The sequence below is a fragment of the Chiloscyllium punctatum genome, chromosome 32, assembly GCF_047496795.1.
Source record: "Chiloscyllium punctatum isolate Juve2018m chromosome 32, sChiPun1.3, whole genome shotgun sequence".
Classification (NCBI taxonomy): Eukaryota; Metazoa; Chordata; class Chondrichthyes; order Orectolobiformes; family Hemiscylliidae; genus Chiloscyllium; species Chiloscyllium punctatum.
The window spans coordinates 46220856-46239386 of record NC_092770.1 but is presented as its reverse complement, the minus strand read 5'-3'; the positions used below and the strand labels follow the sequence as shown (position 1 = coordinate 46239386).

At 38.9% G+C, this 18531-nt stretch overlaps 1 protein-coding gene across 6 annotated transcripts in view; it reads right to left on the bottom strand.

Moving 5' to 3' along the window:
- LOC140458136 (voltage-dependent calcium channel subunit alpha-2/delta-4-like) overlaps positions 1-14591 on the bottom strand; it is a 491615-nt gene extending 477024 nt beyond the window's left edge. For all 6 annotated transcript variants that reach the window (XM_072552257.1, XM_072552261.1, XM_072552258.1 and 3 more), the window contains exons 1-2: positions 14037-14591; positions 13591-13672 (exon numbers count right to left, since the gene is read on the bottom strand). In XM_072552257.1, coding sequence (XP_072408358.1) covers positions 13591-13672; positions 14037-14164 — 210 coding nt within the window. In that variant the 5' untranslated portion in view covers positions 14165-14591. The remainder of the gene's footprint in view (positions 1-13590; positions 13673-14036) is intronic.
- Positions 14592-18531: the final 3940 nt, after the last annotated feature.

Genomic DNA, 18531 nt, shown 5'->3' with positions numbered 1-18531 from the left:
TGTCAACCGTGCAATAGAGAGGAAAATTGGCTTTCAGTAAAGCCAGACTGGGCAGGATAAATTTGGCCTGTCTGTGGGAACAGAGTCCATTCGGGGATGATGTGAGGTCCTTCAAGGCACTATTGCATTAAACTAGCACTCCTGGGTTTGAGTTAATGTGCACCTGCCATTACAGTAAACTGCAGCTCCAACAATGTATAATACAAATCCTGGAGACAGCAAACCTGACTATGTCATTGATCTTTCAAACTAATCCTAGTAATCTCTCTGAAACACAAATAACTACATATAACTACATACGACTTTTAATATATCAACTATGGGACCAAATTGCCAAGCACATTGCAAAGATTTCATAGCTTTCACAAGGGCACAGTCCTGCTTTCCTCTCTCAAAGAACTGTAAGTAGTGGTAATATGAATTCTAATATGAAGCACTGCTGTTCTTAGATGACTTGGGAAGAAGTGTGCAAGGTGGTAGTAATCATACCATATTTAACATATCCAAGTGATCTGTGTGACATGCTGCATACATCTGAATATGCTTTAATGTGTCAGAGTCTTTGTAGAGGCATCCCAGCACACGAATGCTCAAACCCAATCTAGTACACACCAATCTCAGTTTACTAGCATGTCTTCCATTGGCATTCAATCCGCTTGTATCCTCCCCTCCTCCCCCCCCACTGCCCATATTGATGTCCATCAAGGTCACATGAAATATATGATCTGATGTGTATTCTTCATAGCTGAGCTGTCCTGCCATACCTTAGGGTAATTTTTAGGCTATTTACTATAACCTGGAGATTACAGCTTAGAAAGAAGGATATGAAGGGGTCACACAGGTACCGCCTTCTTGAAGCACAATTTACACCAGGGTTATGCTGTAGTGAACTCAGTTGAACATTTTAATTGGGTAGTTTACAGAAAAAAAAGAATGATCAGCATGTACGAGGAGTGTTTGCTCCAATGTTACAGCTGTCAGAAAGCTGACTGGATGCCAGACAGCAGAGAGGAGCCTGATGGCAACTTATCATATAATGCAACTTATCATATAATATGGAACCCACTTTACTGTGGAAGTGGTGGTACATTTGTGGAATCCATTGTGGTACAGCTTCTTACAGATGATGTCTCAGCTTTCATTAACACAAGTAGAAGCCACGCAATGTCTTAATGCTATATAGTGGAAACTAAGACCCTGTTACATCACATAAAAACAGCTGGCTTCCACATAAACTTGCACTGTTGCCTTCACTGAAGTATTCAATTGCTCAGTGTTTGATTTATGTGCATCTGGTATCTATTCTGTGGGACTAGTCACACCTGGATGTGGTTACTTAAAAAAAGTAACTGAATTTGGAAAGGCTGCCATAAGCAGAACAGCAGACATGTAAAGCATGGAATAAAACTCCTTCTGCAGCCATTAAACCTAGAGTGTATCTTCTTGTTTTAATTTAAAAATTAATAATTTGTATTGATTTTTCTAAAAAAAAACCCAACAGAACAAGGTGTAATCACAAGCAATAAACAACAGTAAGTACTAGAGTGTATTTTTTAAGGAGTTCCTTTGAAGCATAAAACAACTGGTAATGATGAAAGAGTAGTCCTCTTCTTGCTTCTCACCTTGTCCTCCTCCTCCTCCTGCACCTCTTCCACCTTAGCTGCTCACTGATTGGGATATGCCAGGTCTTGCTCAACAAATCAGGAGACATTCCAATGAATGTGGCAGGGCATTGCTTGAACACATCAGCAGTCTACTCATATAATAACAGTCATGCTGCCATAAGAAAATGTTTTCTATGTGGGGTTGTGTTGCATACTGCAACAGGTGGTCAGCAAATAATCTCTGGTTGAAATACCATGAACTTTAAAACAAAGACATCATGACTACTGCCAGGATACTGCATGATTTGTTGAACATGATCACACATCACCCACGCATTCACAGAGAGCAACCTTTGCTAATCATAGTACATCTCAGTTTTTGGATGTGGTGCTCATAAAGCCATGTGTACAGTTTTGTTCTGTACCTTGCATTACAGGGGAAACTAATGATCCTGGTGAAGGCATATGCATTTCTACTTTGTTTGGTATGACTATAATATAGAAAAACTGAAAATAGAGCAAGTACAGGCCATTAACCAATTGAGCCCAGTGTGCCATTTAACAATCATGGCTGATCCTCTATTTCAAAGTCAAAACTCCCACTCTCTCTCTCCTAATACCTCATTTATTTTAAAGAAATATACCTTTTAACCATCACCCTCCTGATTTCAAATTTGCAACCTTCTGTGGTAAGCAAATCCATAGGTTCCCCACCCTCTGGAGTAAAGAAACTTTTTCTCAGAAATGGTCTACCACATCTCTCAAGACTGAGATTTCTTGTTCCTCTTGATGGCAGAATTATGCTGGTAATCAAGTCCAACCAATCAATCAATCACATCATTAGTATAAAACATGCTGATTCAAAAAAAGTGAATAGATTCTCTGTTGTACTGTCATCACAATGGCTTTGAACTAAAAGTCATTTGTTTATTGCAACACAGAGGTTATCCTTAAAATATATGGCACACATTGGTTAATGGCCAAGTTATAATCTGGAACTGAAAGATGATCCTTCTAATCCCAAACAGACAAACAACCAAAAGCAAAATCTCTGCAGTTTTTTTTAAAAGATGGGGTTACAAAAGCTAAAACACCCCATGGGCCGAGGGTCTGAAAAGACAGCACACAAAGCAATCACTTCTCATGGTCAACAGTATTTCTTGATGATGATATTGCATTGCTGCCACAAACTGATGGAAGATCTTTAGTTTTGAGTCTTTGGAAATACTGGTGTGTAACCTTTCAGGTTATCAAATTTCTGCTGAGAAAGAGACAGACTTGCAGCTCTCAGGGTTTCTTCCTAACCAAATGGATAATGAACATAAAATCTTAAACTCTGAAAAAGGGTTGAAGAGTTACTATTGGCATAGAGGCCCCCCATAATTTTTCAAACACAAGTCTTCCAGTAATTAAGAGCCATAAACCCTCTGTCATCCCTCTAAACTGTGTTGGTCTTTTCTCTGAAGTCACTTCAGGTTCTGTAAACAGAAGGTAAGCCACAGCACCAAAATTATTGACTCCATTTCCAAGGAACAATATGGTGTAAAAACTTTTCAATCCGGATGATGCTCAAAGTTCCACATCTTCCAGATTTTTTTTCCAGGTCCTCAAATATAATGTATGCACAACACTGGTTAGAAAACAAAAAGGTAGCATACTCCCCTATGCCAGAACCACAATCAGCCATTTCACTTGTACACCAATGGATTAAAAAAAGGGAGATAGTATCATTGTCATTTGCTCTAGCCTGGAAAGATTCTGATGTCACAGGTTAGTTTCTCAGACACTGACAATGTCATCTATACCTTGTTTTGAGGCTGAAGATCTGCCTGCAGGTGAAGATAGATTTCAATGAATACCTCTTGCATGAAAATGGAAATGTCATGAAGATTGATCCCAGTTTAGGATTAGAAGTGTTGAAGTGCCTGTCTGAATAAGGCATCAGTTCATCATCTAAGTTCCTCAATAAGCAGCTTGTCTTTTTCTTGTTATAGTTAGGCTAGAGACCATATGAACTGATAACTACAGCACCCATTCCAGAATCAGGCCAGAATCCTTGAATTAAGAACGAAGTCTCCTTCACCACATGCAGTACCACTCATTTCAGACTTTACAGCAAAGAAAACCTCAACACTTACACAAACTTAGCCAGAATGAGTAAATAAAAACTAATCTACCAGCAATTGGTGATCTGTTTACATGCCACTGAGAAGGGAGGCCAAAATTGCAATGTCAAAATTGGCTATATGCCTACTTTCAGTGTTCAGACTTAATGTCAGTTATCATCCGCAGCAAAATGGCACCAACTGCAGATACAGTGAAAGATTATGTGGACCTCATTACAACCAAAACCACAGGTGCTATAGATGGTAAATTGTGTGATCAAAACTGCTGAATTAGATAAGTGCTGGAGCAGGGTGGAGGAGAGATGATCAGCACTCAACCACTATAAGCACCTTCTTTTCCTAGGGAAAACATACTTCTGAAGATCAAACAGTCCATATCACAAACAAAGTGTCCAGAACTTCAGCTCCTTTTATTTTAGTGTTGATGACTTGTTTTGAAAATTTAACGTATTTTTATAATCAACCTGTTCAGAGATGCAATACAATGCAAGCAGGCAGGACTTGAACCAGGGCCTCTGGTCCAGGGCTAGAGACATTAGCACTGTGCCACAAGAAGGCCCAAACATTCCTATAACATCTTATATACAGATCTCAAACATGCCAATAGGGCAATGATTATTATAGACACTGCAGCCTCACAGCACCAGGGTCCCAGGTTCGCTTCCAGCCTTGGGCGACTGACTGTGTGGAGTTTGCACATTCTCCCCATGCCTGTGTGGGTTTCCTCTGGGTGCTCCCATTTCCTCCCACAGTCCAAAGGTGTGCAGGTCAGGTGAATTAGCCATGCTAAATTGCCCGTAGTGTTCGGTGCATTAGTCAGAGGGAAATGGGTCTGGGTGGTTTTCTCTTCAGTATGGACTGGTTGGGCCGAAGGAGCTGTTTCCACACTGGAGTGAGTCTAAGACATGGAAACAGATACTTCAGTTCATCTCGTCCACGCCGACTTGACATTCCAATCTGACCCAGTCCCATTTGCCAGTATTTGGCACATATCCCTCTAAAACCTTTCCTATTCAGATGCCTTTCAAATGTTGTAATTGTACCAGCCTTCACCGTTCCCTCTGGCAGCTCGTTTCATACATGCACCACCCTCTGCATGAAAGAAGTTACCCCTCAGGTCCCTTTGAAATCTTTCCCCTCTCACCTTAAATTCATGCCTTCTAGTCTTGAACTCCCCATTCGCGAAGAAAGATCTTGACTATTCACACTATCCATGTCCCTCATGAGAATGTCAGAGCAACAAACTCCAGAATATTCCATGGCTTTGTCTTTTCAACGTCATCAATAAATCAATCGTTAGTATTTTTCTTTTTCAGAAAGCCAATCTCTGTAGAGATACCTGTTCCTTTTTCCTTTGTTCCCTGAAAAATGTTTCGGCTTTGTGTGTTGAATGAATTTGAAGTTGTTTTGATGGGATGGCCTCCACTTGAATCATGCTGGGACCAGAGTCCTGGTAAATCACATAACTAGGGCTGTGAATAGGGCTTTAAACTAAATCATGGTAGTGGTGATGGGGTGGGGCGGGGGGGGGGGGGGGGGGCGGGGGGGTGGAGGAAAGGCCTCAGCAGAATCTATTTAAGTTTCCAGAACAAGTAATAGAACAGACATTATGGAGAGGGTCAGGAATCTAACTTCATGCACAGCAAATAAGGGGACAACTATGAGAAACAGGGCAGTCAATACAGGATTGCAGAAGTTGTACTTAAATTTACACAACATGAGAAATAGGGTAAATGAACTCGTATCGCAGATTGAAATTAGCAGGTATGATGTTGTGGGTATTACAGAAACATGGTGCAAGGAGATCAGTGCTAGGAAAGAAACATCCAAGAATACATATCCTATCAATAGGATGGGCAGAGAGGCAGACTGCCTAGTTAGTAAGAAATGAACTTAAATTGATAGCAAGATTTGATATAGAGTCAAAAGGCATAGTATCTGTGAGGGCAGAGTTGAGGAATCTCAAAGGAAAAAAAGAAGAACAGGCTGGAAGTTATGTAAAGGTCACCCAGCAGTAATATAGTGCTTATGGGGACTTCAATATGCAGGTGAACTGGGAAAAGCAGGTTGGTGGCAGAGCTCAAGAAAAGCAATTCATGGAATGTCTGTGAAATAGTTTTTTTGGAGCAACTTGTGGTAGAATCCACTAGGGAACGGGCAATTCTGGATTTGGTGTGTGCAATGAGGCAGGCTTGATTAAGGAGCTTAAGGCGAAAGAACCTCTAGGGGATAATGACCACAATGTGATAGAATTCATCCTGCTGTTTGAGAGGCAGAAACTGGAATCAGATGTAATGGTATTGCAATTGAGTAATTCTTCAATTTAATCCCTGATCAGGTGGAATTGGTCTTATTTTGTATGAGACTGGAGTTTTATTTTTGGTCTATTCACTCAAAGCGGAAGAAAGATAGTTTCTGTTTAGTGGAAGTGGATGTAATGTTCTCAGCATACTGTAGCTTGACCAGAGGGCTGACATCAGGCAGTTTTTCCTCACCTCAAACTCCTAGTGCCACTCTTATATACTCGAGTCAATTGCACTGCTCCAAAACAGCCTTTTTCAGCTAAAAATGTTCGCTAGTTGATGTTTGAAGTTTCAAACTTCCTGTTACTTCAGCCATATAAAAGTGTCTAATTTCATTCTATCTGATACTCCAAAAGGAAAAACATGAATTCTTTTGCACATCTCCATCCTTAAAAAAGATAAACATCATTTTAAAATGTGCTTTATCACTAAGTAAACACAAGAAGAAAATTACATTCATTCACCTTTACTGTTTCTGTACACAGGATTTCAACAGCGAATGAGTCTTCAGTACATGAAAGAGGTTGCCTAGTCTGTGGGGTCTAGATGGTCAGATATATGCTTGTAGTCAATGACAGCTTGACAGTCTGGGGATATCTAGCATTGTGTTGGCCCTGAATCCTATTTTGTTAATTCATTCATAGGATGAGGGTGTCACTGACTAGGCCTGCATTTATTGACCATCCCTAATTGCCCAGAGGGCAGTTAAGAGTCAACCACATTGCTGTGGGTCTGGACTCACATATAGACCAAACCAGGTAAGGATGGTAGTTTCTTTTCCCAAAGGGGTATTAGTGAACCAGATGGATTTTCCCAACAATCGGCAATAGATTCTTGGTCATCACAGACTCTTAATTCCAGATATTTATTGAATTCAAATTCCACCAATTGCCGTGGCAGGTTTTGAACCCAGATCCCCAGAACATTACCTGGATCTCTGGGTTAAAAGTCCAGCGATAATACCACTAGGCCATTGCCTCCCCTTTCTAGTTCCTTATCAGCCTAGCTATTTTGATCAGTCAGAAATGCATGTATTGTTTGACATCCTGAACATGCCATCAGTCACCGTCTTGATGGGAATGAGTGATATCTTAGGTGTGGGTGGGTGGAGAAGGCAAGTAACATGGAACAGGTAGGTGGGTCTGCAACACAACAGAATGGGAGGCATTAATAATAACAATCACTGCGGTCTCCAAGAAGAGTGTACAGGACCACGGTGCACATTTAAAAGATACAGTGCCAGGGTTCACGGGTAAAAAGGAAAATTGGAGGTGAAGCTTTGTGTGGTGGGTTTCCGCATGATGGGGTTTGAAGGAAATAGGCCAAGTAAAAGGATACTTAGACTCTGTAAGCACACCTGGTGACAAGGCCGAGTGCCCACCATGAGCTGCGTTCCTTGTCATCACTGGCCATTTGCTCAAGGTAACTGCTAGAAAATGTCTGGGCTGATAGATTGAGTCAGTGTTAGTTCAATGGATAAAAACAGGCTTCACTTCTGCTGAAAGCAAAACCATCAAAGGGGCAAAGGCAATGGTGCTCTTTCAAAATGCAACTAGGCTTCATATGGAATCATATCAGCATTCATGAGACCTTTCAGTATAAAGAAGTGTTTGGTGGGTTTAAATGCTGATCAGAGATGATATCCACCATGGCATTGGTCCTTGCAACTTGTACCCATTTAAATGATACAGATTTCATCGTTAACTTCAAAAGAGCCAGATACTGGCCACAATAGTACTCGAGCAACTTCAAGAATGCTGAGTATAATGATGGGAACTACTGTATGCAGTGATAATTTCTTTGGTTGTTGTGGGGCTGAGATGAGAAGGGTTCATAGCACACAGAATAGTCCCAAGCAACTATTATGTTGCCCACTCAGTCATTACAGTACCTCTACCAAGTAGGTGGCACTGCTTGGGCGCAGCATGTTTTATTGTAGAGGAGTATAAATAGCCATCACCTGCAGAGTATGCCAGCATGGAGGTTTCAACGAGCTAAGAATTTGTTTTTGACCCAACATAAGTCCCAGCCAATAGGAAGCCATGTAGATTAGATTAGAGTAGATTCCCTAAAGTGAGGAAACAGGCCCTTCGGCCCAACAAGTCCACACTGACCCTCCAAAGGGTAACCCACCCAGACCCATTTCCTTCTGACTAATGCACCTAACACTATGGGCAATTTACCATGGTCAATCCACCTGACCTGCACATCTTTGGACTTTGGGAGGAAACCGGAGCACCCAGAGGAAACCCACACAGACACGGGGAGAATGTGCAAACTTCAAACAGACAGTTGCCTGAGGTTGGAATCAAACCTGGGTCCCTGACGCTGTGAGGCAGCAGTGCTCACCACTGATTCGCCGTGCCGCCAGCAATATTAGGCATTTGCAAGAGGGGCAAACTTACAAGAAGCTTGGGAGCTGCAGCAAGTCACTGCAGAAGCTAAGAAGCATACAGTTCAGACAAAGGTCACATCTGCGGAAACACTCAGGATACACACAGCTACAAGAGGACCAGAGCTTTTCAACTTCAATTTTATTTTCTTGGGATAATAAAGGTGCAGTGTTGATGCAGCTTCTGTCCTGGGATACTGCAATAGAACTGTGCTGGATCAGGACCTGAGACCAGCAGGAGTAGGAGGTCATTCTCTCCTGGTGGATATAAAGGTCAAGGCAGCAGTTTTCAGAAGAGGAAGACGACACAAGAGCAGGACAAACCAGATGGGATGAGTAGATGGGAGCTGGGTGCAGACTGTCATTGAAATGTAAAATAGTTATTGGTCATCATGCCAGCTTTGCATTTGCATTGTGCCTCTCAGTTTGATGACTAAATGAAAGCTCATTTTTGGAAATGCCTGAATGCTTGCTTGTCTGTGATAGTCCATCATTGGAAAGTGAGAAGATGCTGCCTTCAGTGACCACTGGGGCACAGACTAGCAGTGAGTTAGAGGCTAGTTGATGGGATGTGGCTCAGGACAAGTAAACTGTGACCTGGTTAGTAAACAGATTGGGACAAGAAAGTGGAGCTGTATTTGTTAGAGTGCATTTGCCACATCAGCTATGGATTGTGAGGAGCATGTTTGGGCTGCTGTGCGATTACATTGCAAGGGCAACTCTACAATTTCCAAACTTGGCCAGAGTTTAAAGATGGCACTGCAACATTTGAAACATCCAGTGAGTGGTGATTACTTTTGGCATCAAAATGTGGTTGAATTGGGCTAGCATTTGATGATGACAGAAGTGCCATCCTGAAGTGGGAGGTAATTAATGAGGTGAGATGAGACAAATATTGTGAGAAAAATCTTACACTTCATGGAAAAAATATCCGACAAGACACTGGATGAAAAGTTGATTTAGTCAAAATATTATTAAGGTTCAGTCCATGCTGTCTGTAAAGCTTGCAAGATGAATAGTCCAGAGATGTTTGAGCTTTAGGAGGTAGAGTTAAATTTGTTTAAAGAACATTTTAGTGAAGACTGAATTGTAGTTTTCCTCATCAGATCAAAAGAAGAAAGTGTAAATGAGGGATAATCTTTTTGTTCAGGTGGAATACAGGAATAGCTGGCTGGGCCAGCATTTATTACCTATCCCTGGTTACCCTTGATGTTGTGGTGGTAGACCCATATTGCTGTTAGGGATGCAATTCCAAGATTTTGACCCAGTGACAATGAAAGAATTGCCATATATTTCCAAGTCAGGATGGTGCATGGCTTATAAGGGAACTTGTTTGGTATGGTGTTCCTATGCATCTGCTGCCCTAGTCCTTCTGGATGGAAGTGTTCATGGGTTTGGAAGTTGCTGTCTGAAGATTTTCGATGAATTTCTGTAGTTCATCTTATAGATAGTATACACCACTGCTACAGAGCATCAGTGGTGGAAGGAATGGATGTGGTACCAATCAAGCAAGCTGCTCTTCCCTAGGTGGTGTCAGCTTCAAGTGAATATTAAATCAACAGTTGATGTAGCCTGCGCTGGAATGTTCTCAGATCATGAATTTTAGGGAGGTTTGCAATTTTTATTGTTCATGCTCTCCCCTTGAAATAAAAAGCAGATTTTTGATTTTGTTTTGTGAGAAGATTATCCAATCTAAAACTAGAAGAATTTAGTGTTCCTCGCGGAGTCTTATGGCAGAAATAGCAACAAGCAGATTAATATGAGCTGTCATTTTTTTCTCTGGCACTCTGTTAAACACATTTTAACAACTTACTTTTACTAACCTCCCAAAACTAAAAATTACTCTTAAAGCTATTAACATGGATGGTAAACTAGATTTCACGTTGGTAGTCAATGTTATAATGTGGAAAAAACAGCAGTTTGTTTGCTCAGAACAACCGTTCCTAAAAAGCAATATTAAGTGTTGCAAAAAATAACTAGAAAGGCATCCGCAGCCCTGGGATGGTGAAAAAAAATTCTGAGAATAGCTGGAATAGAGAAAAAGTTTCTATAAGACTTTAGCATAATTATGGCTTTTTTTAAATAGATGTAATAACTTTAAGATTGATGTGACTGAAGAGAATTGTTGGGACACAAATAGAACAGACTGCATACTATACATGGTTATAATTACTAAGATTAACTTAGTTATTTGCTTTGCTCCATATACAATCAAGCTTTTCATTTTAAGAATTAAACCTTGTTATGCAATTCTCGTGGGTAAAGCATATTATTTGGATGTCTTTTTAAATATGAATGATCTAAAGCCAGAACATAGTACTACACCTCAAACGTACTTAATTGGTTGTGAAACAATTTGTTGCCCAGAGGTCATTCAGTCATAGACCATATAGCGTAGAAACAGACCCTTCAGTCCAACGAGTCCATGCCGACCCGTATTCCCAACATGCCTACATTTGTCCCATATTCCTCCAAACCTTTCGTATTCATGTACATACCAAATATTTTTTTAAATGTTGCAACTGCATTCACCACTCCCTCTGACAGTTCATTCCATATACATCGAATCATAGAATTCCTTCAGTGTGGAAGCAGGCCATTCAGTCCATACTGATCTTTTGAAAAGCATCCCACCCAGACCAACCACCTACCCTGTCCCTGTAACCATACCTTTCCCAAGGCGAATTCACTTCACCTACATATCCCTGGATACTGTGGACAACTTATCATGGCCAATCTACCTAACCTGCACATCTTTGGAGTATGGAGGGAATCCGGAGCACCCAAATGAAACCAGCATGGGGAGAATGTGCAGACTCCACACAGTCGGTTGCCCAAGTCCCTGGAACTGTGAGGCAGCAGTGCTAATCAATGAGACAACTGGCTACCCAATCAAACTACTCTCTGTGTTAAAAGTTTTCCATGAAAGGCGTTCAGGATTGCAGGTTTCTCCCCTTTTTTTGAACAGTTATTGGACTCAAAACATTCTTTTTTCCTCTCCATAGATACTGCCAGGATAGAGTTTCTTCCCATTTACTGCCCATCTTTTTAGTTCCGAACATACCTATGCTAGATGAGGGCCATATGGAAAATTCTAAAATTTTAAAATTCTAGAATCTAGATACCAATTCAAAAAATTATTTTGTTCTGCTAAATCTTGAGTCACGTGATGGAGACATCAACTGTTACATTTATAATTGAAGTTATATCAAAACAAATAGCTATAGTCAAACCTTCTGTTCATGTACAGTTATCTAGTTCCAGATTTTAAGACAGACAACATTTCAGAACTGCAAACTCAGCAGAATGAAGGGATAACTGTTGTAATGATAACCATTAAAACTTAAACGATGCATTGTCTCTTAAAAGGCAAACACAGACTTGACAATAGGAATGGAAAGAGCTTCAAATAAACAATGAAAATGAATTAAATGCTCCAATTGTATTACAAAGTGTTAACGGTAATTAACAGTTTAATTTACTGCCCTGGATGGTTGATGCCTCAGTCCCTTGTTTGTACATGTTGTACTTTCTTCCAAATGTTTTGATCGACACATGGCAACATGGACCATAATTCCTTAAGCAACTGTCATGATATCAGCTGATACTATATGTGGACAAGTCAGATCACTGAATGAAACATTGCTTGATAGGCTAAATGTTTAGTTTTGGTGGGGTTTTTTGCAAAAATCATTTTCATCATTATCAGACAGAAATTTAAAATTTTTGTCCTACAGCTCCACTTGTTTGATGATCCATTAGTCACAAATATATAACATGAAGTTGTACATCATTTAGCAACAGAACCAAAGTTCATCATACAAAAGAAGCAAAGGAACAAACCAAATTCTTGATATTATCATTAGAAAGATCTTAACAAACATCAAAAACAAAGTTTCTCTTTGCTCCCAACACTACAGACATGCAAGTCCAGAGAAACTGTATTCTTAAATCTAAGTGTTTCCTTACTTTTTCTAGTTTCTTTCTTGACTTAGAGACAATTTTATGATTGCCTGAACTTTTGAAGTCTAATAACCTGAAGATTTCCACCCTGAGCTTTCCTGGCTTGTACACTTGGCTTTGGAAAATAACACTGCCACTGTAGAGACTTAGTTCCAGTGAACTGAACCAAAACATGCTAAAACGATACAAAAACATTTGTTTCTAAACTCAAATCTTGATTCTTAACTAAAACTGGTATTTCCTGAACTGAACACAAACTAATGATTTAATGTGCTTCTATTGTTATAAACCCAGAACTATAAATATTTGTTCTATTAACACTGCATGGGTTCTCCCAAACTTTAAAAATTGTAGTCACATCTTCTGAGAACATTTAAAAGATTTTATGATCTTTATAACACTAACCTGTAGCCCTATACCTTATTGTAAAAACAATTCAAGTTCGAAAGCTGATAATATTTCACATATTTCTGATATGTTTTCAATGTAAATAAGAAAAGAATATGAATAAGATAGCTAAAGAACATTAAGCATAAACTAAGAAATCTTTACCAACAATTTCTTCCATCCCGGAGGTAACATGTGCAGTGTTGTCTGCTGTGTTAACAGTAGATGGCTTTCTAAGGACATAGCAAATTCAATGATTTACAGCAATAATACCTAATATTCTATTGCATTAGAGCCTATTACTACTTTCAATTGAAGTTGACTGCCCACATTTTGGCTGTTTAATGTCAAATTACAGCAATTTCTGAATCAGGACCTGGCTTAAGATCATATGAGATATTACCAATTAAACGATGCACTTGCTGGTCATTCATATGTTGAAGTGATGAGAGATTTCACCAATGAATCCATTGTCAACAATAGTTGAAAATAGAATGAAGGTAAGTTAAAGTTAATTAAGGCTGAAATACAAAATTTAACTTACGTAATTATACATTTTTTGGACATTGTTTCAAAATTACCCCATTAATACTCCAGGCTATTGGTATATGTCACTCACTGAATAAATTAAATACAATATTCATCACAAGGGCTTTTTTAACAAATGTTCAAATAGCCTATGAAATCTTGCATGAACCCCATAATCACTGATCTTGTCGACATGTACTGTTTAAGGTCTTGTTTCATGTAACTGTTTAAAGTCTTGCTTATGTCCTGTTTAAAAATATATAAAATATTTGATTCTGTTTACTGACCTTCTGTAGCAATAAGGAGCCTGAATATTTTGTAACAATGGAATTCAGCTCTCCACCAAATTCTGAAGCCCACAGTTGCACACTAACAAAGAAAAGGATATTTAGAATGGGTTCTAACTTACAATAGGAAGAGTATTTGTTTAAAGAAAGTGAAATAACTTCAAAAACCATTTATTAACACTGGGCAACTAGTTAGATACTACACATGTTGAGGAAACTCTTGAAAAAATACATGCTCTTGAATGGGAATTTTTGAGCAAACACTGGCAAGAGGTTTCTGAAATTAAAAATTAAAAATACATTTTCATCATGTTAAGTAGAAAACTTTTGGACAAAAGATAAAAAAATGAAAATCAATCATTAAGGGATTTAACTTAGTGCTCCCTTAAAACAATATATGCATTTTCAGTTTAAAATGCTAAAATGCAATGAGGCTGGGCACTTACATCTCAGTTGGGATCCTGCTTTGGGCTTTGACAAAACAAAGGAGGCAGCAGCTGGAGCAGATAATCCGCAAAATAAAGTATAGCCTCAAACCGTTCTCAAAGCACCATCGGAGCATTCTCTTTTCCATCAAACCAAAATAAATAGAATTATATGAACAAAAACAAGCCACTTGATCCAACAAAGTTGCAGGAACGTTGTTCACATAATGGCCTGAAGTAGTGTCTTCTCAGTGAAGATTCTTCCTATAGTAAAGAAAAAAAGCACTAAGTGCTGAGTATCCATTTTATTTCTATTTACTGTCATGAACAGCGGAAATATCCCTGTCTCTGAAAGTCAATCATGAACATTTCAACAAGCTCTGAACAAAGAATCATTTGTGCATATGCAAACACGCAATTGAAACAGCATCCATTCTTCTCCACAAGATTGCAAAAAAATGTCAGAAAATGTTGTTGAGTCCTGATTAAGGTGGTCTTTAGTGTTCAAAGCGCCCAATGACCTGGTCAAGTTCAAGTGAAAAAATGAGAGCAAACTGGTGTAACATCACAGCTGGTGTATAATCCAACCAGATTTAATCTTTAAATGGTTGCAGATTTATGATGGTGGCGGTACAGGGGGAAGGGAATCACACCGGATTATTCTGATTGCTGGAGACAGGTCTCTTTATCCAATCAGATGATAGAAAAATAAGTCTTTGCAATGACTGAGTTAATGAGAGGTGGTGCTAGCCATGTTCGGCTCTCTTTTTATCCATTTACTCCCTCTTCTTTCTCCACATTGATTAATTCCCTAAAATCAATTGTAAAAAGTGGCAAAATAAATGCATTTTGATTTCAACAACCCAATCGATAAAAGTCAAGAAGCAGAACTCATGAAAATCTGAAGCATACAAAAAGTATTGACCTTTCTAGCAGACTTCAGAACAGATACCAAATAATGTTGCATAATGAAATAGCTCTAACAGATGCCAACATGTCCAGAAAAATAATATTTTGTAGACAGGTGTATATTCAATTTAAACAAAACAAAACTGCAATAATATACTGATTTTAAATTAGTTTCAGTGAGGAATTTTATAATTACAGTGGTGATAAAAATGTGGGCTGAGATTCTGGTGGTTATTAAAGCATAAAACAAAAATGACCAAAGGCTGATCAAAGTAGTAAGTTAGAGCTCTGCTGAAAGGTCACAAACCTATAATATTAACTCTCTTTCCCTTACTACATGTTACCAGACCTGAGTATACTCTAGAAGGAAAGGCATGGATCACTGGATCAGCATGGATGATTGGAAGCAAGGAGAAAAACAGGCAGTGTTAAAGATGCAGAAATGTGGCCTTAGCTATGGTACAATTATCTGGACTGAGGTTTATCTCAGGGGTTAAATATAAATACCATAGCTGTGAACAGTTTGGTTATGTCATGGAGAGAAATGAAGGTATTCTGTCAACAAAGAAAATTCATTGTTGGGATCAAAGATGATTGCTTTGATTTCCCAATATTAATTGGAGAAAGTGGCTTTTCATTCATAAATGCATGTTAAACAAGCAGTCTGACAATTTAGCAACAGGAGTCAAGAGATGCTAGTGAAATACAATTGGGCTTTGTCAGCAAACATGAGAAAACTAACGATGGGTTTTGGAAGATGTCACTGAGTTGTAATATGTAGATGAGATATAAAAAAGAATCTTAGGGGTACAATGGATAAGTGTTAGGAAATGGAAAAGGGAAGCCATTAAGTTATATTCAAGCTACAAATTAGATAACTAATAACTGCTATTTGTTACTTGATAACAATACATGTTGCATTACAAAAAGTGCAGTTGTTCATTATATGCAATTTAAAACAAAATTATTATGTTGCACATATTAATAACATTCGTACTACCAACGCTTGCCATGCATAACTCTAAGAACACAGATAGGTGAGGGATCAAACCACTTGATTGACTGAACAAGTAATATGGCTAAAACATGAGCATCAACTCCACTTTTTGTTTAACTAGCCAGTGGCAAAACATTGACCCCTGTGGTACCACCAGTTACATGATACCATTTTAAAAATTATCCATTCATTCCTCCTCTCTGCTTTGTCAAGTTAACAATTCCTTAATGCCAATATGTTTCTTCAGTTCCATGAACTCCAGTTCTGTTTAATGTGGCACACTGAGGTTTTTATTTAATAAGTTTTGAAAATCCAGATGTTACATTTTCTGCTTTCCTTTTGGTCACAAACTTGTTCACAGTGCAAACAGTCAGTGATTTATGATCTGGAGCTTGTTTAGACCTTTGCATCCCCATTCAAATATAACCAGCAGGAAAGATCTCATTTTAAAGCAAGATCAAAGTTCATTGCATAACTATTGCAGAAGTCACTAAGCAATAGATACACAATTATTAGAAAGAACATAGATACAGATTAAAAATTGATAAAGAGCATTTAAAAATGTGAAAACCATTTCAGTTCATTAAGCATTGCAGCCTATTATTTACTTGTAGATTTCTCTTTCCAGACAAAGGAGGTTCAAAATGTGAAGCCAGAATTCAACAGTTACAATGGCTAATGCAGTTACAATGGCTTATTTAGTTGAAAAATTGGATGTTGCTCCAGGATAAGGCTCTGTAGGTAAGGCAGGCGTTGAGAGAAAAAAAAATTGTTCCTATTTATCACTGGTTCTGTGGTAACAGCATCTGCATCAAACTCTTTAGGCAAAATTATGGTTGATTTATAAAGCAATTGCTCGGGCTGATAACTCACTTTTTGAGAGTGTCCCCTCATATAAACTTGAGAGCTCCGATTTTAAAATGGTTTCTCCCAGCTTCATACAGATCAAACTCAAGATTGGCTACTGTATTAACTTCAGAGGAACCAGTGTCCCACAAAATCACTCAATACTCCAGAAAGTGTGTGTGTGTGTGTGTGTATGTGTAAGATTTTGGGATTCAATATAATTATAAGAGCTAAATCAATTACAATTATACAGTGAGTTGAGAATACCAAAAGGTTCACTCATTTTGAATAATTGCAAGCCCCATTACAGGTGCAAATAAATCATCACAAACTTCACCGTATTTATTACATTTATCAGAGCAAGTACAAAATAATTGATATTTAATAATGCAGTGGATTTAGTCAACTCCCAATGGAAGACTGGCTCTCAACTTTCAACTGATTCGAGTTCTGCCCCTTGTTCTGCAAGCTGAGGTTCTCCTGTTTTCATTGTACACACTCTGCATCTAAAACCAATCCTCTCGAGTCAGTACTTCGGGGCATGATCAGGAGTATCCTGGGCTCTAATTAGCTTATTAGTACAGGTCATTCTTGGATTGGCAGTGTAGTACCTGTCCAATTCATGACTGATTTATTTAAAAGTAATAGCCATCTTTAATGATTTGGATGTGAACATAAGAGATATGGTATGTAAGTTTGCAGATCTCACTAAAATTGGTGGTGTGGTGGACAATGAAGAAGGTTACCTCAGAGTACAAAGGGACTTTGATCAGATGGGTCGATGGGCTAAGGAGTGGCAGATGGAGTTTAATTTAGATAAATGTGAGGTGCTAATTTTGGAAAGGCTAATCAGCAGGATTTATACACTTAATAGTAAGGTTCTTGGGAGTGTGGCTGAACAAGGGCACCTGGAGTGCAGGTTCATAGATCCTTGAAAGTGGACCCACAGGTAGACAGGATAGTGAAGAAGGTGCTTAGTATGCTTGCTTTTATTGGTAAGTGTGTTGAGTATAGGAGTTGGGAGGTCACACTGAGGCTGTACAGGACATTGGTTAGACCACTTTGGAATACTGTATGCAAATCTGGGCTCCCTGCTACAGTAGGGATGTTGTGAAACCTAAAAGGGTTCATAAAAGATTTATAAGGATGTTGACAGGGTTGGAGGGTTTGCGCTACAGGGCAAGGCTGAATAGGCTGAGGCTTTTTTCCCTGAAGCTTTGGAGATTGAGGGGTGACCATGTAGACATTTATAATACTGTGAGGGGCATAGATCGGGTGAATACCCAAAGTCTTTTGCCCAGGATAGTGGAGTCCAGAACTAGAAGGCATAGTTTAAGGTGAGATTTAAAAGGGACCTAAGGGGCAACTTTTTCACACAGAGGCTGGTGCCTGTTTGGAATGACCTGAAAAAGGAAGTAGTGGAGGCTGGTACAATTACAACATTTCAAAGGCATCTGGATCAGTACATGAATAGGGAGGGTTTAGAGGGACATGGGACAAATGCTGGCAAATGGGACTAGATTAATTTAGGATATCTGGTCAGCATGGATGAGTTGGATTGAAGGGTTGGCTTCCATACTGTACAACTCTATGCACTATACCCAGCAGCCCCAGATAATTAATGTTAGATTACAAGATTACAAAAAAGAAGCACATTATTGAAATGTTGAGATGTTGCAGAGCTCTAAGATGCAGAGGGATCTGGGTGCCTTAATGCATTGAATAGTATACAGATACCAGAATTAATTAGAAAAACTAATAGAA